The sequence below is a fragment of the Cervus elaphus genome, chromosome 2, assembly GCF_910594005.1.
Source record: "Cervus elaphus chromosome 2, mCerEla1.1, whole genome shotgun sequence".
NCBI classification, from domain to species: Eukaryota; Metazoa; Chordata; class Mammalia; order Artiodactyla; family Cervidae; genus Cervus; species Cervus elaphus.
The window spans coordinates 41,236,942-41,263,108 of NC_057816.1; the positions used below are offsets into that span (position 1 = coordinate 41,236,942).

The following is a 26,167-nucleotide window of genomic DNA, read 5'->3' on the forward strand; positions in this document are numbered from 1 at the left end:
ACTAGACCAAGTTGTCAGAATCCTTTATTTAGCACTGCGCAAAGACAAATGGCTATCCTTTAACAATAACATACCAACACCAAAATTTGTTCCCAGTTGTACACAATCTTTTAATCAATCTGTTGCTCTCTGTTTTCCAGTCAGTAGGCTCCCAGCCTACCCCCTCACCACCCCATCTATCTAGAAATTACTCAATTATGGGTTTTAAATTACTGAGAAACACTTTCTTCAGATGAAAACAGATAACTGGAAGAATTTTAATGCTGTAATTTTCCCATGCACATTTTTAGCTTAACATATGAATTATTTTGCCTTTACCCTCATTCTGTACAGGGTAGATAATTACGTAGTATGTTAGCTAAATTCTCTGGTTACATTCTCACTGTTAACGTGACCACAAAGTGGATTATAGTGCTTAATTGAATTCTTAATTCTTTAAAACATCTCAGTGCACATGGATTAAGTTTTTTTCCCTGAGATTCTATAATGTCCTCCAATAAAAATGTATATTTAAAAATTTCGAGACCAATTTCTTTTATTTTTGTTCATTTCCTTTGTGACCTTTCATATAAAAGACATACAGATAGAATTGCACAATTAGATTTAAGGCTATGCTTTTTGTCTGCAAATACCCAGTGTCCAACAGTAATATATGTTAGAGAATCATTATATGACCAATCTGTAGTTTCTCCAAGGAATTTTAATACCGGAACCACAAAGATTCGCTGGTAACTTGATGGTACCTACAGTGGAGCAGACCATTAAGACCAGTATAGTAAGGCCCCTATTTTAAAACCTTGTTTAAATGCTTTTTGCCAATCAGAGTCTTCCCTTCTCCCCCGCCTTTAATTGCCATGTAGCTTGAGTCTCCTCAATTAAAAGGAATACCCTGTTTTAGGAGGAGGTGTAAGAGAAAACCTTGATTTTTAAGTCAGATGAATTCTGACTACTGTTTATTTTGTGACCTCTGGGAGATTGCCACATTTTGGGGGCCTCTGCACAGCCGTGACGTAGAGATACACCTGTTTATAGAACTATGATGTAATTGAAGGAGACGGCACATATAAAGGGTGCAAACAGTGCCCAGCAATAGTAAGCTGTCAATAATGTTTGCAGTCTTCCCTCTGCTCTTCTCCTCCGCCTGCCAGTCCTTGTGCTGCGCTATCTGTTCTGATTGGCCTTGCTCAGAAGTTAAAACTGTTGAACTAAACTTGAAACCATTTTGTACCTGCCAACTGTACATTGCTCTGCACTCACTGAATTAATAAGTAAAGAGGAGTCAGGACCCTGAGTTGACCTACATATAAAACAAACCCAGCAGGCATATGTGGCCTTTTTCTTCACAACAAATTGCTCCCCCCAGGATTGGGTGGAATGAAAAATACTCCACTCACAGCCTTCCTTTTAAGTCCACGTGGATCCCGTAGAAGATTTACATTAAATCTCTCTTCAGCCTGCAAATCAGAGAATTGAGCTTTAAATTGTGTTAGTGTGACATGGGGAGGCATTATCATTTTAATCATTTTGTGTTAGGTGGCTTGCTTTACTGTTTGTTGTTCCTTTGGCCATTTGTACTGCTCAGATCACTGTCCTAAAAGAATTTCACCTTAACAGAAAATCATTTTCAGGAAAAATTTTAATAGCTATTTAATACCACTGCTTTATATTTCAAAATAAGTTATCATTTTATTACTGTAAATTTTTATTGTTTTAGGTGCAAAGATGGTTTGAAAGGATTTACATTCTCTGCACTTAGGTAAGTTACATCTTTTATATACCTTTATGTTAGAATGTGCAAGTTAGCTTTTTTAAAAAAAAATGTAATGTCATTGTACATATTTATTTATGACTCCACTTTTAAGTTGCAAGTAATTTTAAAAGTTACAAAAGTGGCTTTGTGGACATTTCACTAACAGAGTAATTTATTAATTTTCCTCCTAAAAATAAGTCATTCAGTCAACCACTATTTGGGGGGCCTATTGTGTGCCTTATACTCTAGGGTGTTTAAGAAGATTACAAGAACGCTCTGTTCAAAGAGCTTGGAAAGACAAAGCTACATGTGAACAATTACTGGAAAACTAAGTCCTTAATTGTGTGGCACCAGATTACGGGCTTCATTAGGGCAGGACTCATGCGTTATCAAACACATTTCGGATTATAAGCTTCACTAGAGTCACTGACCTTTTTACCTGGTAGATCATCTCTTATCACAGTAATTGACACATAGTCGATACTGTAAAGATGTTGGTTAGCATTGAATTTTATAGTTCACCAAGCATTTTCACATACATTAGGAAATTAAACTTTCTATATTATTGAATGAAATAGTTTTGGTTGTGGAAATTCTTTGGTAATAATAACTGAATCATAAAACACAGCAGTAATTTCTCTGTGTCATATGTTTCATTAAAGACCATGAAACTTATTAGAAAATATCTTTTTATTGTTGTTGCACTGACTGTATAGAATTCTTTGTTAAACTGAAAGTTGGTAACAAAATCAAAAGTTGGTTTTCCTAGAGAGAAAACTTTACCTTATTCCTGAATCTTTCCTTAGACTCCCAGAATCCTTGCGGTAACTCACAATGTGTCTGATATTTGTACGTGTTTTCTTCAAATCTGCTTATAATGAAGGACTGACTTGGACTATTTGCACTTAATATTTTCTCTGTATTATAGGAACGTATTCTGGAAAAATGATTGTTAACTCTTGCTAGTTCTGTCAGATAATAGTGGAAGTTATGGGAATAAAAGAGTCAAGGACAGAACCATGAGAGAAGAGCCAATGCAGAAATCTGAAAGTAGACGAAGTCTGATTCCTCATAGTTTAAAGCATAGTTAGTGTACAAAGCCTGGAGACTAAGAACCCAGGCATTAGAGTCAAATTATTGCAAGTTCAAATACTTACAGTTATTTTTGGCTGTAATTTGTATTTTGTGTTTTGGCTGTAATGACAAAGGATGCCTTTTTCGTGTTAACTGTCATGGAAATTATGGTACTACTTCATAGTGTTGCTCTGGGGGTTAAATGATATATTTGTAAAGTACTCAGTGTTGTGCCTGTCATGTAGTCATAAATGCTCAGATTGAATACTATATTCATTCACTGTGTATTAACTAAGTATTGCGTGCCTGGCACTGTGCCAGGCCCTGGATATAATAGTAAGGAAGGGGTTCCCTGGGCCCTGAGAGCGCAAAGAAAGGAGGCTTGCAGCAGGGGCAGCATCTCCAAGGAGGTGAGCGCCACTTTGAGTGGTCAGTCCTGGCCAAAATAGCGAGTGTTACGAAAGGTGTGAGAGATGATATTGTGTCTGTTTTAGCACAGTTTTGTCTTCTTAAAGAGCAGTAGTGCAGATCCTAAACTCTCCATCCACACTTGACCAAGCAGATACCAAGGAGGCGCGGCTGCCCCCTGGTGGCAAACAATCTCATTGCATACTCCTTACACTGGTAACTAGAGTTTTAAGTTTGTCCTAAGCAGATGGGTTGCACTTGTTCATAGGAAGCATTTTCTCAAACCTAAGAATATTTAAATTTTTCATAGCCCACATGTTCCAGAATTTTAGTGTAGTGTTATCAATCTCCTGTTTTATCTCTATTTTGTGATATTTTCTGAAAGTTCAGCAGGCACAGTTGACTAAGGAAAGCTTAGTTATTCTTTGCAAGAACAGCAACTCTTTTAGTGATGGTACAAAGAGCAGAGATGCAAACTCCAATAAAGGATACTGTGAGTGATATCTAACAGTTGGTAATGTTTTCTTTGTACTGTCTTTGGAAAAATATAGTCCAGTTCTCATGAGACAAGAATGATGTCTCTTCCTAGATATTAGATTTTTCCCAAGAGAAATAAGTAGATTAGAATAACATCAAATTTGAAATTTTCTGATGAAATAATGTGGGGAAGACACAGAGCAATAACACTGTGTGTTTCTCCTTCTGTAGTTCCCTCTGTTTCTTGTGTGTGTGTAGATGAGCATCTACTGTACTGTCGCTGTTTTGTGACTCACAGTGACATTATATATAAAGTTAGAATAAAAAGTGAGAAATGCATTCAGTTGTAGCTGTCTGTAGCTGTCATTTTAGAGAAAAATTAGAAATTTTGTCATTAATTAGTAGACCCAAATTAATAGTTCATCTGCTTTTCTGTTTGAAAAGACTTTAAGGTGCATAATGCCTTAAAAAGGGCGGTGAGTTAAAAGTTAAAAGGTGCTTCATCCAAGTGCCATGCTGTATTTACTTGGTTAATTTGATTTTTAGATGCTGCATTGTTAAATAGCTGTTAACAGTTTCTGAGTATTCACATTTCAAAAGTCTATTCTTTTAAAGGATGATTAGATTTTATATAAGTTACAGAAAATATTATTTCAAATGATAAGGTTCTGTTCACAGTGTATTTGTGTATAAACAAAATCAGTTTATTTTCTCATTGATTTTTTTTTTTTAGGTGAAAAAATGCCTCTCATTGTGTTCTTTTCTTTAGGTTCATTGTTGGGAAGGAAGAAATTCCCACACATTCTTATTCACCAGAGGCAGCATATGCAAAAGTGGAACAAAAGACTGAGAAACATGAGGAAAAACCAAGGGGAATGAATATAATTGCTCTAGTCAGGAAGCTTGTGGATTCAATGTGAGTTCTTTATCTTGATATTTTAGCACATTTTGTCAGTTTTATATGATATTTTTGCCATGCCAGAGTTTTCTTTTTGTTTTCTTTTCAAGTAATGAATTTTTTTTATACCAGAAACTGTGCATAGAGTTTTATAAAAAGGCACATGATGGCAAGAGAGTGTATTTATTATTTCTGGCAGGACTATAGACCATTATATGCCTTTAAAATAGATTTACATGAAATTGAAATACTTTCCTATTTCAAACTAAGCAGAGTTGCAGGAGGCTAGAATAGGGAACTTTAGGAAACAGGTTAATATTTGCTATGAACAAAGCTAGTGGAGGTGATGGAATTCCAGTTGAGCTATTTCAAATCCTAAAAGATGATGCTGTGAAAGTGCTGCATTCAATATGCCAGCAAATCTGGAAAATTCAGCAGTGGCCACAGGACTGGAAAAGGTCAGTTTTCATTCCAATACCAAAGAAAGGCAATGCCAAAGAATGTTCAAACTACCACACAGTTGCACTCATCTCACACGCTAGCAAAGTAATGCTCAAAAGTCTCCAAACCAGGCTTCAACAGTACATGAGCCATGAACTTCCAGATGTTCAAGCTTTATTTAGAAAATGTAGAGGAACCAGAGATCAAATTGCCAACGTCTGCTGGATCATCGAAAAAGCAAGAGAGTTCCAGAAAAACATCTACTTTTGCTTTGTTGACTATGCCAAAGCCTTTGACTGTGTGGATCACCACAAACTGTGGAAAATTCTTCAAGAGATGGGAATACCAGACCACCTGACTGAGAAACCTGTGTGCAGGTCAGGAAGCAACAGTTAGAACTGGACATGGAACAACAGGCTGGTTCCAAATAGGAAAAGGAGTATGTCAAGGCTGTATATTGTCACCCTGCTCATTTAACTTACATCCAGAGTACATCATGCGAAATAGTGGGCTGGAAGAAGCACAAGCTAGAATCAAGATTGCCGGGAGAAATATCAATAACCTCAGATATGCAGATGACACCACCCTTATGGCAGAAAGCGAAGAAGAACTAAAGAGCCTCTTGATGAAAGTGAATGAGGAGAGTGAAAAAGTTGGCTTAAAACTCAACATTCAGAAAACTAAGATAATAGTATCCGGTCCCATCTCTTCATGGCAAATAGATGGGGAAGCAGTGGAAACAATGATAGACTTTATTTTTCTGGGCTCCAAAATCATTGCAGATGGTGACTGCAGCCATGAAATTAAAAGACGCTTGCTCCTTGGAAGAAAAGCTATGACCAACCTAGACAGAATATTAAAAAGCAGAGACATTACTTTGCCAACAAAGGTCCATCTAGTCAAAGCTATGGTTTTTCCATTAGTCATGTATGGATGTGAGAGTTGGACTGTAAGAAAGCTGAGCACCGAAGAATTGATGCTTTTGAACTGTGGTGTTGGAGAAGACTCTTGAGAGTCGCTTGCACTACAAGGAGATCCAGCCAGTCAATCCTAAAGGAAATCAGTCCTGAATATTCATTGGAAGGACTGATGCTGAAGCTGAAACTCCAGTACTTTGGCCACCTGATGCGAAGAACCAACTCATTGGAAAAGACCCTAATGCCGGGAAAGCTTGAAGACAGGAGGAGAAGGGGACGACGGAGGATGAGATGGTTGGATGGCATCACCAACTCAATGGATATGAGTTTGAGTAAGCTCTGGGGGTTGGTGGTGGACAGGGAAGCCTTGTGTGCTGCAGTCCATGGGGTCACAAAGAGTCGGACACGACTGAGTGACTAAGCTGAATCAAATGTGCCAAGTGTGGAAAGGAGAAGGAAAAGTTCTGAAAGATGTAGGTAGATATAGGAATAATAAGGAGCAAATCTTAGGTAAAGGATATGTTGCAAGAGTGGAAATTTTTAGAGCTTTGGAAATAAAATAAATCTTTAATTGTACATTATACAAAGAAATGTATATTTCAAACAAATACATCTTCAATTACATTTCAAATATTTAAGGTATTTTAGAAAATGCATTTAATGATTTAAAATTGGAATACCAGCCAATAAAAATAATCTTGTAGTGATGTTTTAGAAAGTGTAGAATGAGGAGGCAATATAGAAAGTTAGGGGATCAGTTACAGGACGCGGATGCCCTTTAAGAAATCTGAAGACCTGTGTTTGACTCATTTTGCCCCTCCTGGCCTTGGGACTCTGAACAAGTGATTTAGTCACTCCGTACTCCAAAGTCCTCACTGGTTAGCAGGAATTAATAACCTATGTTAAGGAGTATTGCTTGCATTAAGTGAAATAACGTAGGACTTTCTTCACATGCAGGGGCACAGATAGGTACTCAGAATTTTTATTGAATGTAAAGACTTTGTCTCCATTTTAGCATACACAGTGCAGGAAGGTAATAGGAAAGAAAGGGACAGTAGACGGCAGGAATATTTGTGGTAGTGAACTTAATTGTGATAGGGAACCCCGTTAATGGGAACCACATCAACAAGAGTCACAGGGGAATGCAGAGAATGTGTGATGTGGGTGGACGAAGCCTTGGCTATCAGAGCTGATCCGGTCATGGCAGAACTTGTCAGGGCAGCCTCAGTGAGTCTGCTGGTGTGAAAGCAGGTGCAAGATAATATAGAGGCAGAGCAGATCATATAGGAGATGGATGGTGCAGCACAGGGCTGTTTTAGTGAAAGGCTAGGAAAGAGTGAGTGACTCATTTATCGCATGTTAGTTCACTAACAAAGAGAGTTGAGCAGGCTCTGTAGTGCTGGTGGCCGTGCTGAGAGATGCCTTTGAAGAGGACACTTAGACGTGTCCACATACTGAGAAACTTGGAGAGTGATGGTTTACATAAGGCAGCCCTTCTCTGATTCACCCCTTTTCAGGCCCCTCGCTTTAATCACTCAGCAGCTTGGCGAGACCAGATACGCCATATCATCCTAACTACAGAAGGAATGAACGACGCCGTCGCTCTTGACTGGGACAGGCTCTATGCGCCCCAGCTGCAAGGCAGCATTGGATTTCGGAGAAGGTCTTGATAGTCAGTTTGCAGATGGAATTAGAGAGCCAGAACATCACTCTACAAGCTGTCGTTATAAGCAAGAAAGAGTTAATGTGTTCCAACCATGAAGATAATGAGTTAACTGTGGTCTGAAAGAGTTATAAAGACTGCTTATTTTGGGACATGAACTCTTTAAAGAGAGAGAGAGAGAAAGTTAAGCCCACATTAGGTATTCTACTTACTTCTTTATGCCTCAAGTGAATAAATAATCCTGAAATCGATATAGCAAATAACTAAAATAAGTGTCTTGAACAGTAGTCTTCCCAGCAGATATGTTTATTAAACACCAGAGGACTAATTGGTTTACAGTTAAATCACAAATAACCTACTTTGAATTCCCACATGATCTATTTCTGTATTTATTTTAAAAATGGAATTTTAAATTCTAATACTGTATCATGTTTCTTTCCCAGATGTTTTCTCTCAAATATAATTAAGTATAAATTCTTGTAACCTGAGCGCATTCTCATTATGATTTTTGCTCAAGTCCTGACTTCATGGATGATTTATGACCGTTATACGCTACAATGAGTGATCTAAAGCTTCCAAAAGATTTGGCAGAGTATAAAGATAACATATACATATTTTTCTTATCTAGTCACAAATATTTACCAACATGGCTTTCTGCTCCACATCTCAGTATTTTGACTGCAGTCGCATAATTTACAGTGTATCAAATGGTGAGCAGCAAAGGAAAAAAAATCTGTTATCTTTGCTTCTATGTGTCCTAAGAAATCAAAAGATGCACACATTTAAAATGAGTTGATGATGTTTTTTGGTTAGAGAGTTTTAAGCAGATCCACACGCATGCATGTGCACACAGACATACACACATGTGCACACACATGCATTTTAATTTTTTTTATTCCTTTGGTTTGTTTTCAGATGTAAGCATGGACCAAGGCATAGATGTTGCAAACACTATGAGGATAATTGCATCTCTTATTGCATTAAAGTAAGTATATAAAATCTAATAACCACAGGGAATGTGTGCGGAAAGAACTTATTTATTAAAACATAATTTCTAAGTAAATGGAAAAATTGACAGTAATTGCTATAATTCTTTGCATTTGACTTGCCAAATAAGATACTTCTGAGAATTAGGTGACAATTTAGCTTTTAGGATTCACTTTCCAGATCTTTTGTTAAATAATTTTGAAATTGGCTTGCTTATTTAACGTAAAACAAAATATTGGGTTGGCCAAAGAGCTTGTTTGGATTTTCTGTACCGTCTTATAGGAAAACTCCCAACAAACTTTTTGGCCAACCCAGAAGAAGATGATGCAGCAACAACAAAAATGACAGAGAAATAAATTCATTCAAATTCGTAAATAGTTTGCAGTGTATCCTCATTAGAATATGTCTGAGAGCAAGGCTCTGAACCGAGCTATGTGCTAGGGCTCAGCAGTCACACACATAGGCTCCCCAGGCTGGGACAGTGGCATTTGCCTTTCGACTTGTGAAGCTGTTACATTTTTTAAGGCATGAGGTAACTGGAGCATGTCCACAGTTGTTCTACATTAAGAAAGTTAGTTATGCCCACTGGCATAAATCCCCCGCTCCCTCATAGATGAGTGTACCAGAGCAGAGCTCCCCACCCCCACCCCCCCACCATCCCCACCCCTCACCCCCACCCGCTGCCCCCATCCCCTGCCGACCACAGCCCCCCCGCAAACCCACATCCCCACCGACTCTGGGAAGGAAGTTTTGTCACTGTGGTTAGTCTGGCCCAGGTGGTACCATCTGCTGCAAGTTCTTCAGTTCTGGACGGTGTTCTCACAATCCTGACGCTTTAGAAAATTTATGTTCTTTGTCACAACATCTAATCCCCGCCTTATGGATGATGAGAGGAGCGGAGCTATACAGCACCTCAAAAGACAGCCTCCTGATGGTCCCCTCGGGAGGGACTGTATCGCATTAGAGCCCGTGAATGTGAGCGCTTGGGGCCTGGTGTGGATGGTGGCACTCAGCCAAGCCCACGCCTGCCTTTAAAATCCTCAAAGATGGAAGCAGGGGTAAAAGCGGTAGAGTATTTTTTCCACTGGGCAGTAATTTCTGCTCCACTCTTTCCAAATCTGATTTCCTGCCCCATTTTTAAAGTGGCAAAAAAAAAAGAAAGGAAAGGAATGTTGCCGGCAGCCTCAGAGTCTGCCAGCTCCACGAGAGGGTTATTATTCCCTCCAAGTGGAGGGAATTCTACTTTAGGGGGAGATTTTAGGAGGGATACTAAGAAAAGTATTCTGACTAAATTAGAGGTATGTGAGAAACTTTGGGGAGAGGAGAGGTGATTTTTTTTTTTAATTATATGAGAAAGTTAGTGAGAATTACTGATCTATGAAAAAAGGTAGGCACTCTTTCAAATGTGTACCAGTACTATAAACTTGCTAATATGTGTGTACATTGTAATTAATATTATGTCCGTGAATATAAGATTATTTGGAGATTTGTGGGTGAGGAATTTATGCCACAAGTATAGTTAAATATTCTGACAGTGCACCTCATTATTCCATGGGCTCAGTTGCCCCTCATGTTAAATCAGACCCCTGAGTAAATACTCAAATGAATTACATTCCCCCCAAACTCACTGTACTCCATTCACACTAACTTTTGGTTGGTACCTGTCAGTCTCTCTTTTGGCTTTGTGCTTTTTGTCCAAGCTATCTAAAATGTCTTTCTCCTGCTAGTTCCTTCTCTTTTGTGTCTGCTTAAACGTCAACTCCTTAGTCTTCCCTTACCAGTAATCTAATCTAAGTTGTCCTTTTAATATCTCACCCAGTGACCTGATTATTTCCTTCTCAACACTTTTTGTATTCTGCAATTTACATTTGTTTACTTATTTTCTCTTCTTCTAATGGGCATGGAGGCTCCATGAAGGCAAGAATTTTGTGTCCACTTCACTGCTGTATCCCCAGCATCTAATATAATGTTTGGCACATGAGAGGCATTCACTGAACCTTTCCTGAATACGTGAAAGGGTGAATAGATGGAGGGATAATAGATCTCTTGAAAATAGCATGAAATGATTGAACATAAGTGTGATCTTTGAACCCTCAGGTTAATATTACAAGATTACCAATGACAAGATAAAAGTGTGACCAGTTCATGAATTAACCAAGGACTAAGCAGTTTCAGTTAAACAAATGCATGATAATTCATACTACTTGATTAGACAATTTAATTTTCATGTTTTAACCAGGTATTAGGTAGCTTCAGATAAATTGATGAATGTTTCTTCATAGTAATTCAAAATTTTTCTAAAAGAAGGCTGCTATCCAGAAAATACAAACCTGATCTTTGGAACTAAGCAGCAAACACTGCTAAGAAAGAATGTTGACGTTTTTCCATTCCAGTGGGGGTGAAGAGAAGGGTGGTAGGAGATCCATATTATAGTGTATTGGTTGGATCATGTTTAAAATACTTTTTTAAATGACATTTTGTTTCAAGATGACTGAAATTTTTCAGTCTCTCAGTATTAAGTGACCTCAAACTTCATTTTCCAAACTTCATTTCCAAATGAAATTGACCATCATTAGTCATCCTCTCCCTTCCCTTTTACATTATAAATAGTTGCAGGTGATATGGGGAAATGGTGACAGGAAATGTGGATTTATAGCAAATTTGCTTTTTCAAACTTTGTTTAGTTTACCTTAAAGGTACCGTTCCCTGGAAATGTTTTAGTCTGACACATTGAGCACAGAAATTAAAACCTAGCTAGAATTCATTCTTTTCCTGGAAAATTCCTTAAACTTGATCATTTATATTTTTGTTAAAATTTCCAAAAGCGTTTCATTTTGTTAACTGCTTTTTTGGGTTTTTTTTTTTTTTTTTAATTTCAGTGCTTTTGTTTCTAAAACTCATTTGTGGTTTAGGGATTATAAATCCCAGTTATTGTCAACAAAATGTCAAGAAGTAGAAGTCTGGTACATAGACAGACTTGGTCAGTGCTTGGGAAACTTTTTAAGTCCTGGAAATTCATAGAAAGTATATCCACTGCAAGCTCTCATGATTATTTTTAAGGTGATTCTTTTAAAATTGTTTGAGGTTTTAGGACGTAGTTTTGAAAATGGCTACAATATAAACTTAAAGTTTTTAGTGCCGTTTTGATTCTGTGACAGTAAAGTTTATACCTGTCAGACTTCAGAATTTGGTTATAATCCGACTTTCCTCCCAATTTTCTCCAGGGTTTCATCAGAATGTTTAGCGTGGGATACTTGATCCAGTGCTGCCTCCGAATTCCCTCTGCGTTTAGGCATCTGTTTACACAGCCATCCCGGCTACTTTCTCTCTTCTACAATAAAGAAAACTTCCAGCTCGGAGCTTTTCTGGGCTCTTTTGTTAGCATATACAAGGTAAGACTTTTCACAAATAGCATCGCATCACCGACGCGATGGACTTGAGTTCAACTAGGCTCCAGGAGTTGGTGATGGACAGGGAGGCCTGGGGTGCTGCAGTCCATGGCGTCGCAAAGAGTCAGACCCAACTGAGCTACTCAACTGAACTGACTGTTAAAATGAGATACAGTCTTAACCCATCTGTCACTTTTCTTAATACTTCTTTCTGTAGTATTCATAAATACCACCAGATATACATAATACATTGGGAATAGAAGTTGAGGACATTTTGTCTTTTAATGCTTGAAAGTCTAGATATAGTTGTATTTATTCATAACATTAAAGACTTTTCAAAAACTCCTTTTTTTTAAATAATGTAATCACTGAGAAATTATGAACTTTCTAATATTTCTAATGTAAAAAATGATATTAATACACCTGGCCTACATGTTTTTCTTAATAACATTTACTACCTGAGTATTAATTTAAACATTTTCAGACCCTTCTAGCTGATATCAACCCTTGATAGAACCAGTAAGAATTTTTCATTGTAACTTATATAAATAATGAGTTATTTCCATCTCCCTCCCACTCACTTGTTCTACTACACTCTCTCAAATAAACAAAGTTAATGTTCTTCCACCTCTTTCTACATGTTCCTGTAAATGTACCCACACATATATAATAAGCACACACCTAAACACATATACATGGATCATCTGTGACACAGTACTCTGCAGTTTGAAGTAATGGCCTTTTGTTTATTGGGAATCACTGATACGTAAATTATATTGCTGACATATTTTATTAAACATCTAAAATTTATATTCTAAATTTAAATGGTAAAGTGTGTTAACTAAGGTTGAGCTGTCTGCATATGTGTGCACACACACAAATATAGACACAATTGTTTAAAAGAAACTGCTGTGAAAAATTGAATTCTGGAATTATTTTGCATAAGATGGTTATGTATCATTTTATGTTAAAGTTTACCTGTAAAAGGTAAATATGCTGCTGCTAAGTCGCTTCAGTCGTGTCCAACTCTGTGCGACCCCATAGACGGCAGCCCACCAGGCTCCCCCATCCCTGGGATTCTCCAGGCAAGAACACTGGAGTGGGTTGCCATCTCCTTCTCCAATGCACGAAAGCATGCTAAGTCACTTCAGTCGTGTCCGACTCTGTGCGACCCCATGGACAGCAGCCCACCAGGCCTCTCTAGGCAAGAATACTGGAGTGGGTTGCCATTTCCTTATCCAAGAAAAGGTAAATATGGAGAAAGTATTTTGACATGAAAAGGAAAAAGTGACAAACTGTTAACTATAATTAATTAACCGCTTGCTTACTAACATTGAAAACATTTTCTCCAGGCAAGAAGACTGGAGTGGGTAGCCATGCCCTCCTCCAGGGGATCTTCCTGATTCAGGGATCAAACCCAGGGCTCCCACATTGCAGGTGGATTCTTTACCTCTGAGCCACCAGGGAAACCCCAAACTATAGTTAATTAGTCACTTGTTATGAAACATAACTAACATTGAAAACATTTTCAATATGATTTGACTAGGAAACACTACTTATATCTTTAATAAACTAACTAATAGAACAGAATATTGGTGATTATATGTTTTTATTCAGGTTCTTTTTCATTTCTTGTGTCATAGTGCTTGTATTTATTCTTAAGATAAACTCTTAAATGTTTATATGTGAATTTTCTCTAACACTGTTAGCCTAGGTTGCTTATTCTCCATCATCTAGCATGTCTGAGAGCATAGGTTTGTTTGTTTTCATTTAGCTGCTTATGTAATATAGCTACTTAGGTAATTTGCTTAGGTAATATAAACTAGTGGTATTAAACTAAATAAATGCAACTGGGTCAGAAAATCTATTATAAAAATATTGATACAGCATATTTCTAAGTCATACGAGATTTTGGAAAAATTTATCACTTTTTTGCATCTTCATAAAAATGTAATTAAGAGAAGGAGAGGCAAACAAACGTTATTTCTTCTGTGTCTTCTTGGTGAACTGACCCTTTTTCCATTTTGTAATGTCCCTCTTTATCTCTGGTAATATTCCTTGCTCTGAAGTCGACTGTCTGTTACTAATACAGCTACTTCAGCATTCTTTCAATTATTTTTGATGGCATATTTTCCTTTTCCTTTAATCTTTCCATGACCTCAGTTTTGTTTCTTTTAGACCACATGTAGTTGATTCTTACTTTTGTATCCAATTTTATAATGTCTGTCTTTTAATTGGAATCTTTAGACTATAACATTTAATGCATTTATTGATATGGTTGAATTTATATCTATTTCCTTATTAGTTATTTTTTATTGTTTCTTTTTTTTGTTCCTATTTTTTGTCTCCTGGATTTTTTGAGTATTATATATTTTAAATTTATTTTAATTTTTTGTACTTTTTTATATTCTATCTTCACTATTGACTTATTGTTTATGCCTCTTTTTAAATTCAGTGATAATAAGCATTTTTAATTTATTGGTCAATATTTTCGAATAATATTGATACCACTTTAGTATTGTTTAAGAATCTTAACCACACCTTTTAATTCCCTTTTCCTATCCTTTGTGCAATTCATTTATTATTTTATATGTTATAAACCCCACAATGCATTGTTGCAATTTTTGTTTTGAACCAGGAGTCAGGAAACTTTTTCTGTAAAAGGCCAGATAGTAGAGATTTTAAGCTTTGTGAAGCATTTGGTCTCACTCATAGCTGTTCAACTCTGCTCTTGTAGTGTAAAAGCAGTCATAGACTATATGAATGAGCATTGCTGTATTCCAGTAAAGCTTAATCACACTGTATTAGAATTTCATATAATTTTCATGTGTCACAAAATATTTTTTATTTACTTTCATCCATTGAGATATGTAAAAACATTCTTAGCTTATGAGCCATATAACAATAGATGGCAGGCTAGATTTGGCTAGTGGGCCGTAGTTTTCTGACCACTGCCTTAGAGAGGTGGCTCATTTTTATAGCAATTCTAGGTAAAAATTCCCAGGTGGCACTAGTGGCAAGGAACCCACCTGCCAACCCAGGAGACATAAGAGATGCAGTTGATCCCTGGGTAGGGAAGATCCCCTGGAAGAGGGCACAGCAACCCACTCCCGTATTCTTGCCTGGAGAATCCCTGTGGGGAGGAGCCTGGCAGGCCACAGTCCATGGGGTCTCAAAGAGTCAGACATGGCTGAAACGACTTAGCACAGCACAAGATAAGAAAAACATGTCTTCTATTAATAAATTAATGAGTTGACCTTCATTTTACCATTTCCAGAGCTCTTCATTTCTTTTTTTAATCTAATTTTTTTCGTGGTATCTTGTACCTTATTTGATTTAAATAAGGTCACCAATTTGCTTCCAAGGCCAGCTGATGACTCACCCATTACAAATGTTATGTGTAGTTTTTTTCCTAGAACTGAAACAACTGAAGGAATTGTATTTTCTTCTTGATACAGGGTACCAGTTGCTTCCTGCGCTGGGTCAGAAATCTGGATGATGAACTGCATGCCATTATAGCTGGTAAAGCAATATAATGTATCTTAATATAACATATATAAAATATATATGACATACATATATTATCACATCAGTCCATGATAGGAGTGAAGCAGAAATGGTTTTCAAATTCATCTGATTTCCTTATATCTTCCTTTTTCTAATAGAATCCCCATCAAGGCACTAGTATTAATATTTTGTACTTGTGAAATTGAACATACCAAGGCTCTCTTGCCATCTGATGTTTTGAGTTGGCAACATAATGACTTGGGTTTCTGTCCTGTGACAGGCCAGAAATTTTAGGGAATGTGTCACAAAAGAACATAAAATTTTAATAAGTGACTAATGATTTCTTAAAAGCATTTTTATTTTACCACTGGCAGCTGACATGTTTTTAAGTAATTTTTTAAGGAACTCAAGTAATTTATAAACATCAAAACTAAACATTTTCTGTAAGCTCAATATATTTTATTACTTAAGCTGACTAGGTGATTTTTCAGATATTTATTAGTAATGTCCCTGCTATTAGTATTCCAGACCGCCTGCCACCTTGCTTTACCATTTATAGAATGAAAGCAATGGAGAGAAGTGCGGTGACAGCGCTAAGTGTGATTTGAGCTCTTAGGACAATAAATGAATGAATATTTCCACTTAAAACGAGAAATGATACCAGTAGCCTTTTAAAGTTGTTATATTTGGTAAGACCACTGCTGTTTTTAAAAGTTTAATTTAAAATGTGAGGTTTCTTATGTTATCAGAACTGTGGTTCCTAATTCTGAAGGTCAATTTTTAAGTTTAAAAAAATATGATAAATGAGACTTCACCCCATTTTCTTTTTTTTTTTTTACTTTTTTTTTTTCACCCCATTTTCATATCATTACTTGTACTACTGTCCTCGATTTTGTTATAGCAAAAGGCAGTGCTAAATCCATTCTTTCCTATTTAAGTGAATTAACGTTTCCAAGTGATGTAATAACAAAGAAGTACTTTTGAATTCTGATCGGTTTTGCCTTATTTATTGTTTCAGGATTTTTGGCAGGAGTATCAATGATGTTTTATAAAAGCACAACAATTTCCATGTATTTAGCTTCCAAATTGGTAGAGGTAAGCAAACATTTTTATGCATGTACAGCCAAATGATATAGAGCCTTTTAGCTACTTCAGCAACGATATATATCCCAGTTTCAAAAGCAAATTCTAATCTTATAGAAGTGTTTACAAAGCCAGTTTTCCTATTTCTTCTTCTTTTTCTCTGTGTCATTTTCAAATATACACAAGCATCGGAAGAATAATGTGATAACCTTCATGTACGCATCATATAGCTTCAACAGTTAACAGCATTTGACCAGTCTCCTTTCATCTATACTGCTCCAAATCCCCAGGTACCAAATTATTTTAAAACAAATCCCAGACATCAAGTCACTCCATTCATAAACAACTCAGGAGAGAGTCCTTGAAAAATAAAACTAAAGGATAAAGACTCCTTAAAAACAAACAAATCAACAGTGCCATCAGGGTATAAACAAAATGCACATCATACATTTTAGAAGTCTGCTAATTCTTTAATATTATCGTTATCCAATTAGAGCTTACACTTTCAATATTACCTCACATATGTCTTTTGCAGTCCCTTTGTTTTAGTTGAAGTTAGTTTTATGTTAAAATGCTGTATTACTGTGTAATGAATATTAAGTAAAAATCACCTGCTTAGGTAACTTTTTTCTTTGAAAAAATTATTTTATGTTCTTTATTTCATGGACCACTCACATCTTCTTAAACCTCCCTCCAGCCTATTGAAACACCATTCTCTCTTGGTCATCTTTCCACTTTTCTTACTAGTTTCACTTTAGCATTCCCACATTCCAGAAAACCCATCTCCATGAATTATCCCATTTTCTAGCCATAGATTTGCTGGAAATTCCTCATAATCATGCATTTTCACCCTCTTTGTTACCACTGCTTTTCCTCTCTTACTTAGTTGTTGATCCTAGACCTCTTAGAAGATCACACTATTGTAAGTGTGGTCAGCAGACTAACATTGGTCCATGAACTGTTCATTACCAGCTCATGACAAAGAAAGGATAGAAATTGAGAGGAAGCATTTGGAAACTGTAATAGCACCTCAATAGAGTAATTTGTTTTTTGAATGTAATGGTGAAAATTTAGTTCAATTTTGTGTTAAAATTTTTTTCTAATAATTCATATTTATTGTATTATAAAAGCATCAGGCCCTGACAATTGGAAATTTGTTTTTTAAGAAGTGGTTCTTATGTTTGAGAAGCACTACACAATGAGTCATTTCTGAAATTCCCTTTGGTCCTTTGTCCTCGACAGGGTGGTTGCTCTTCCCCCTGAGAACCAACAATACTATATATATTAATATATACACATACATATATACATGATAGATGTAAATATATACACATACACATGTGATGGTCTACAATCTAATCTATATAGATATCTTGATTAGAGTGTGTTAGTATTTGTTATGGACTAACCAGGTTTACACCAGTACATGTTTAATGAATGAAAAATGAAGGAAAAGTAAGAAGTCAGGAAACATCTGGAGTAACAAGCAAATTTGGCCTTGGAATACAGAATGAAGCAGGGCAAAGGCGAATAGAGTTTTTCCAAGAGAACGCACTGGTCATAGCAAACACCCTCTTCTACAACACAAAAGAAGACTCTACACATGGACATCACCAGATGGTCAATACCTAAATCAGACTGATTATATTCTTTGCAACCAAAGATGGAGAAGCTCTATACAGTCAGCAAAAACCAGACTGGGAGCTGACTGTGGTTTAGATCATGAACTCCTTATGGCCAAATTCAGACTTAAATTGAAGAAAGTAGGGAAAGCCACTAGATCATTCAGGTATGACCTAAATCAAATCCCTTATGGTTATACAGTGGAAGTGACAAATAGATTCAAGGGATTAGATCTGATAGAGTGCCTGATGAACTATGGACGGAGGTTCGTGACACTGTACAGGAGGCAGGGATCAAGACCATCCCCAAGAAAAAGAAATACCAAAAATCAAAATGGCTGTCTGAGGAGGCCTTACAAATAGCTGTGAAAAGAAGAGAAGCGAAAAGCAAAGGAGAAAAGGAAGGATATACCCATTTGAATGCAGAGTTCCAAAGAATAGCAAGGAGAGATAAGAAGCCTTTTCACGATCAATGCAAAGAAATAGAGGAAAACAACAGAATGGGAAAGACTAGAGATCTTTCTAGACAAAGATGTGCACAATAAAGGACAGAAATGGTATGGACCTAACAGAAACAGAAGATATTAAGAAGAGGTGGTAAGAATACACAGAAGAACTATACAAAAAAGATCTTCATGACCCAAATAATCACAATGGTATGATCCCTCACCTAGAGCCAGACATCCTGTAATGTGAAGTCAAGTGGGTCTTAGGAAGCATCACCACGAATAAAGCTAGTGGAGGTAATGGAATTCCAGTTGAGCTATTTCAAATCCTAAAAGATGATGCTGTGAAAGTGCTGCACTCAATATGCCAGCAAATTTGGAAAACTCAGCAGTGGCCACAGAACTGAAAAAGGTCAGTTTTCATTTCAATACCAAAGAAAGGCAATGCCAAAGAATGCTCAAACTACCGCACAGTTGTACTCATCGCACACGCCAGTAAAGTGATGCTCAAAATTGTCCAAGCCAGACTTGAACAGTACTTGAACTTGAAGTACGTGAACTTCCAGATGTTCAAGCTGGTTTTAGAAAATGCAAAGGAACCAGAGATCAGATTGCTGACATCCGTTGGATTATCGAAAAAGCAAGAGAGTTCCAGAAAAACATCTGTTTTTGCTTTATTGACTAGGCCAAAGCCTTTGACTGTGTGGATCACCACAAACTGTGGAAAATATCTGATGGGAATATCAGACCACCTGACCTGTCTCCTGAGAAATCTGTATACAGGTCAGGAAGCAACAGTTAGAACTGGACATGGAACAACAGACTGGTTCCAAATAGGAAAAGGAATATGTCAGGGCTGTATATTGTCACCCTGCTTATTTAACTTATATGCAGAGTACATCATGAGAAATGCTGGGCTGGAGGAAGCACAAGCTGGAATCAAGATTGCTGGGAGAAATATCAATAACCTCAGATATGCAGATGACACCACCCTTATGGCAGAAAACAAAGAAACACTGAAGAACCTCTTGATGAAAGTAAAAGAGGAGAGTGAAAAAGTTGGCTTAAAGCTCAACATTCAGAAAACTAAGGTCATGGTATCTGGTCCCATCTCTTCATGGCAAAGAGATGGGGAAATGGTAGAAACAGTTTCAGATTTTATTTTTCTGGGCTCCAAAATCACTGCAGATGGTGACTGCAGTCATGAAATTAAAAGATGCTTACTCCTTGGAAGGAAAGTTATGACCAACCTAGACAGAATATTAAAAAGCAGAGATGTTATGTTGCCAACAAAAGTCCGTCTAGTCAAGGCTACAGTTTTTCCAGCAGTCATGTATGGATGTGAGATTTGGACTATAAAGAAAGCTGAGCGCTGAAGAATTGATGCTTTTGAACTATGGTGTTGGAGAAGACTCTTGAGAGTCCCTTGGACTGCAAGGAGATCAAACCAGTCCATCCTAAAGGAAATCAGTCCTGACTATTCATTGGAGGGACTGATGCTGAAGCTGAAACACCATACTTTGGCCACCTGATGTGAAGAACTGACTCATTTGAAAAGACCCTGATGCTGGGAAAGATTGAAGGCAGGAGGAGAAGGGGACGACAGAGGATGAGATGGTTGGATGGCATCACTGACTCAATGGACATGAGTTTGAGTAAATTCCGGGAGTTGATGATGGACAGGGAGGCCTGGTGTGCTGCAGTCCATGGGGTCGCAAAGAGGCACAACTGAGTGACCAAACTGAACTAAATGAATAGATCTGACAGAGAAGGGAGGACTTGGACATTGTACAGGAAGCATTGAAGAATAAATGACATGAAAGAGGTAGAAATAAGGTGCTATTGAATTTCACAGAAAAGTATTATTACTGGTATCTGGGGCTTGGGATGAGGGGCCAAGGGAAAGAAAACGCTACCGCTTGACACTGTCGGGGAAGATATACCTGTGATTTGAGCTCTGGAAGAAGTGTTAGGATTTTGAAAAGTAGAAAAAATAGTTGTAGATAAGGAATGTATTGCTCCACTTTGTTGTTAATGCTGTTTAAAGTTGTTTTCCTTATTAATCTCCCATTATGCTTATTTTGCAGACAATGTATTTCAAAGGCATTGAAGCAGGAAAGGTCCCCTACTTTCCCCATGCAGACACTATCATCTATTCCATCTCTACAGCAATTTGCTTCCAGGCAGTAAGTATAGCTTTTTGAAATGAGAAATAGAATCATTTCTGTTTCTCATGTGTATTAAACCAATGGGGGGAAAAGAAAGCATTTCCATTTTTTACATTGTATGCTTTTTTGTCTTCTTAGCAAGATAGCTTACAAGTATCCAGTCATTAAACATGTTAACTTAGTGGGCCAGGTCATGTTTTACGAACACAACCATTTTTAGGTTTCAATTTTTTTAAGGAAAATTATCACTCCAGTATCTTGGCTAGAATGCCCTCATTTAATTTTATTTATGGAAAAAAGATACCATGGACATAAATAAGAATAATTGCATTTCCTCAACATTTCTCAAGCAGTGAGGACAGTGGTAGAGTCTACTTTAATAAAAGCATTGTTCAGTCTCAAGTTCTGTAACCACCATAATTGACGTTAATGATCTTAGGACTTCTGCAGAGTTTTGGGGACAGCTTTTATTTGCACTTTCTCACAATAATCCTGCCAGGTTGGTAAACTCATTATAATTAGTGAAGTGCCAACTATCTAATGGATATCTAGTAAGTGCTTCCTAATAATGATGACTATTAACTCAATCATTATTTCCTGTACAATATTCTCATTTGAAGGCATATTTACAAAGATTCTAGAAAGTCAACTTATACTTTTTTTTTCACTGTTGGGGTTTTTTTTTTTTTTTAACACAATGAGCAATAAAAATAGAGATAAAAGTATTCTATTGCTTAAGATGGATAATAAGATTTGCTGTTTACTAAAAAAAGTCTCAAATTGAATAATTTTAGGCTATCATGGAAGTTCAGACCTTACGACCATCTTACTGGAAGTTCCTTTTAAGACTCACCAAGGGCAGGTAAGATACCTATGAGATATGTTAACTGTTCATAAAAAAAGCAATTACCACAAAAAAGATGTTGAATCTTTTTGTCTACTTGAGGGAGTATTCTTTGGTAAGGTAGCTATCTAGGTGTAAAACAAATTTAAACTAAAATTTAATAAGAATAACATGGAATGTTTCTTTTTGTTTAAACACACTGAACAGATTCATTAGAAATCTTGTCTAAACAATAGACTGATGTCCATTTGGGAAAAATAATGAAAAATAATCATATTCTTTTACCTGATTTTTGTAAGCATATTTTTCTTTGCCTCTACTGTCATGTTCTTTATTGGTGGTGGTGTTTGCGTTTCCTGATTATAATCTAATTCTGTGAGAGGCAACTTAGCCTGATACATAGACTCTGAGTTTGGGAGCTGAACAAACCTGGGTTTGACTCCAGCTCTGGTACCCTTTGCTATGTCATTGGTTGGGAAAGTTGTTTACTCTCATGAGCCTCAAGTTTCCTTCTCTCTACAATGAAGCAATAACACATACTTTGTATGGTTGTGGGAAAATCGGTACGTTTGTGGCAGCCCTGAGCACTTCGTAGGCACTCAGTAAGTAGCAGCTGCCATTAACATTGCTGTCGTTAATAGAAATAGTAGCGAAGATTGTATAGTGCTGACTATGTCCCAGAGGTGGTTTTAAGATACACACATTAACACATACAGCACACAGATACATACATATGTGCTTAATCCTTAAAATAGCTCTGTGAGATAGGTACTAGGTACTTAGTATCTTGGCTTTACCTGTGAGGAAACTGAAATGCACACAGTTTAAGCACTTGCAGAATCACAAAGCTAGTAAAGGATGGAGCCCGGGTTGAGCCAGGCAGTCCGGCTGTAGAATTCTTCCTCTTAGCCATGACACTGTGTATTATTATTATTATTTAATCATTTAAAATCTATATTATTAATCTATATTGTTATCATTTGATCATTTATTTATTCGTCATTTATGTTTTTTTGCACATCAGTGGGTTTAACCCGTTGATTATTTTGGAAGGGAACTTAACGTTGGAAAGGAGCTAAAAGTCACATTTATTGGTTCTTGGAACGATGACACTGGCCCATGACTCAAAGATAATTTCACCCTGGGATCTTCCCCGGAGAAGAAGAGCTTACAGTCAGGCACAGAGATGCAGAAGGTCCATCCTGCACATCAGCTGAATATGTGTCTTTTGAAAATTTCTTATCTCTTAGGTTAGGTGATGGATAAAGTGAGGGCATGTTTTTACTCTGTTGTATGTATTAGAAATTTGAAAACCTATAAACTGTTTCCTCTTCAGTCATTAAATATTTGCACAGTTGAATGTATTTTCTGTTGATTGTGAGACATTAAAATTTCAGTTATGGGAGGAATTACCTGTAATACCTTTGCTTGTCAGTAAATGTTAGCTCATTCATTATATATGTAGCTTCTTACAATTGTATTCATCCATTAATCAAGAAAATCACAATGAACCTATTTTTCTGTTTGACACAATCTAGTGGAAGGAGCTCTGGAAGGGTTTGAAATGATGATGGTAATCTCTGGGGTTTCAGATTTGGGGACTAGCATCTTTTCAAAGAAAACTTGAGACAGTGCATCTTGAGGAAGAGTAGCAAAATGACTTTCGAATCTGCCTTTGAGTCTCTTGCTCTGTCAGCTCTTCTGTCTTCCCATCCCATGAAAGATAAATGAAGTGAATCATCTTCTTTTACAACGTCATTAAGTACTGATTCCCTGTGTCCTCTGTTTTACAGGTTTGCTGTCATGAACCGGAAAGTCCTTGATGTCTTTGGTACCGGTGCATCTAAAAACTTCCCGGACTTCATCCCTAGGTTGGATCCAAGATACACAGTTGTAGCGCCAGAGTTGCCCATCGAGTTTTCTTGAAGATTACTGTAACTTATTAATGTGACTTAATGTTTTGTTATTTTGTCCTGGAGAGTTAATTATGCTGAACACAAAGAAGAGGGCCCGAGCTTGAACTTCAGTGTTATTTCAATGACGGATGCTCTTTTGTGTTTGATTTTCTTACCAATCAGAAATTCAGAAGCTTTTTAGGAAAGTGTTGCTTAATAATTAAGCTCCCTCTATAGCCAGAATCTCATTCTGGGTCACTGTAGTGGTTGAAATTATGATATATTATCGATTAAATTATGTCCACAAGCAATATTAAATAATCTATGTAGAAATGTAGTAACAAATCAGAGTATACTTAAAATGACTTTAAAAGATGTTTTAGTTCATTCCAATATAATTCTTGGTGGAAACTAAGAATATAGCTACATTTTAAGATACAAAAGGATCACGGGTACATGGATTTGATCTGTATTTTTTTTTTAACTTTCAAATTAGTAGTGAAATGTTATGGGTATGGAGTAACTTCACAGACAATGCTGCTTTATATCGGATAGAGCAATTTAATTGGGGAAAGTGGCCATTCTTGCTTCAGGGATGCAAAGACGGGTCTCATGCTGTTTGGATAAAGGCTGTGGCATCCGTGGTTTCCTTCCACTGATACCTTCGTATCTCCCCACAATATGCTTAGCTGGGCTCTTTGGCAGCCCAGTGACCTTTATGTATTAATGGCAGGTTAGAATCAGGTGGAAACTGACAAATCTGATACAGTTGAAATGTCTGTTTTAGTCTCTTACGGAAACGTTACACTTGAATATTTAAAAGCAAATGAAGTTATTTTTAAACCTCCTCCTGTAGGTTCATTATGTTTGTTTTCATTTATAAGGACTGGATTCATCATAGTTAAGTTTGTATGCCATTGTCAATTTAGAAGGGATCAAATTCTGTGGAACAAAAGGAGTTTGGGCAGGTTTGGCAGTTTGTTCCCTCAGCTGTTTCACTTGTTTGACAACTAAAAACATTCTAAAAATCCAGTGGTTGTGAAGAAATACATTTCATCACTAATTGGATGCAGATTCTCTAGCCTGTTTTCAAAAGCTTGTTACCATCAGTTTTACTCCTGTTGGAGCAAAGACATGACAAAATGTGGTCACTGCTGATTGTGAGTGAGTTCAGAATAGTTTTGATTGAAATACGATCACTCTTTAGAGTTTTTCAGGGACAAGTTGTTCTTTTCTAAGTTAATACAAGGCTGAAGTGGTTGTGAAATCTACAATTAATGTAACATATAGGGATAATGGTATATTTTTTTAAGTATAATTTTATTGCTGAAAAGTCTTAGGCTGTTGTAAATTAATTATGTTCTATAGAATTATGTTCTAAATTCTATGCAGTAGAACTTGTGTAGCAACAAGAATTATAACTCAAACTTTAAATGCTTAATCCTCCATATTCAATTTCATCAAGGCTTGTATGCTTATGTTTGCATGTAATCCTAGCCTGGTTGTTATGGCAGATTGAAACCCAACAAAAAAGATAGGTTCTGGTACCATACTATCAGAAAGAGCCATTTTAATTAGGCCAAAATTTTGCATTATGATTAACTGTTTAGGATGACTTGTCTGTTAGGCAGTACGGTTAAAGGATCCTTTTGGCTTCAGCATTCCAAATTGATTAGTAAATTCAGCTTTAAGTTTTTATTCCCTGGAATCAAAATGATTGCTACTGTGTTTACCTTTAAAAATGAAGTATTACAGCAGTGAAGAAAGCACTGCTACTTGCATCTTATTTTCTCTATTCATAAATTACGTTTATAATATTTTTCCTGCCCAGTTAAACAGAAAACTTTTTAATCCATAAGTTGTTTTCACTCACAGTAAAAAAAAAACAAAAAAGAAAACTATGAAATTGAAAGACAAATTCCACTGAAATATGATGAGATTGTTTAGTAAAATTTTACTGGTCAAAAGGTACATTTCTATGATCTATCTTTTTAAACACAAGCTATAGTCATTTTTTATTTTATATAAAATGAAATAGCCATCATGAAGCAGAGTATAATAATGAATGTATAGCTGAAATGAACAGTTAACTAGTTTGCAGTGGTGAATAGAGAAGTACAATTTTATTTTATTGGGACAGATTGCGAAGTATAGTTGTTCGAGCAGACACAAAGAAACTGTGTTTGTGTTCCTGAAGACAATTAAAGTGAATGTCTTTCTACCTCTAACTAACCAAGTATTGATTGACACCTTGGCATCATAAATAAAGTCAAATAGATGTCTCCATTCCACAATATGTTTTTTAGTCCAGTTTATACGCTGAAGAAGTCCTATCTATGGTAAGTTTCCTTCCACTAGACCTGAGTATATCAAACACTTAATATGCCCTCTTAGTATTTGCTACATCTTTATGTAGACTGGAAAACAGAGCATTGGGGTGCTTAATAGGATTATGAGTGTTGCCTGTATTAATTAACTATTTCCTGAATTAATAAAATCTTAGCATTAGTACCAACCAAGTAAAAAGACAAGTTGCAGGATAACAAGTTATCTCAAATCTGTCAGATTCTTACCCATTTTTCATCCAATAGTCTAGTC

At 36.6% G+C, this 26,167-nt stretch overlaps 1 protein-coding gene across 1 annotated transcript in view; it reads left to right on the forward strand.

Moving 5' to 3' along the window:
• The window catches only part of TMEM135 (transmembrane protein 135), a 247,594-nt gene extending 221,731 nt beyond the window's left edge, over window positions 1-25,863 (forward strand). The window contains exons 7-15 of the mRNA XM_043876380.1: window positions 1,715-1,756; window positions 4,479-4,625; window positions 8,544-8,613; window positions 11,840-12,007; window positions 15,463-15,526; window positions 16,530-16,606; window positions 20,750-20,848; window positions 21,625-21,692; window positions 23,468-25,863. Coding sequence (XP_043732315.1) covers window positions 1,715-1,756; window positions 4,479-4,625; window positions 8,544-8,613; window positions 11,840-12,007; window positions 15,463-15,526; window positions 16,530-16,606; window positions 20,750-20,848; window positions 21,625-21,692; window positions 23,468-23,600 — 868 coding nt within the window. The 3' untranslated portion in view covers window positions 23,601-25,863. The remainder of the gene's footprint in view (window positions 1-1,714; window positions 1,757-4,478; window positions 4,626-8,543; window positions 8,614-11,839; window positions 12,008-15,462; window positions 15,527-16,529; window positions 16,607-20,749; window positions 20,849-21,624; window positions 21,693-23,467) is intronic.
• The last annotated feature ends 304 nt before the right edge of the window (window positions 25,864-26,167 follow it).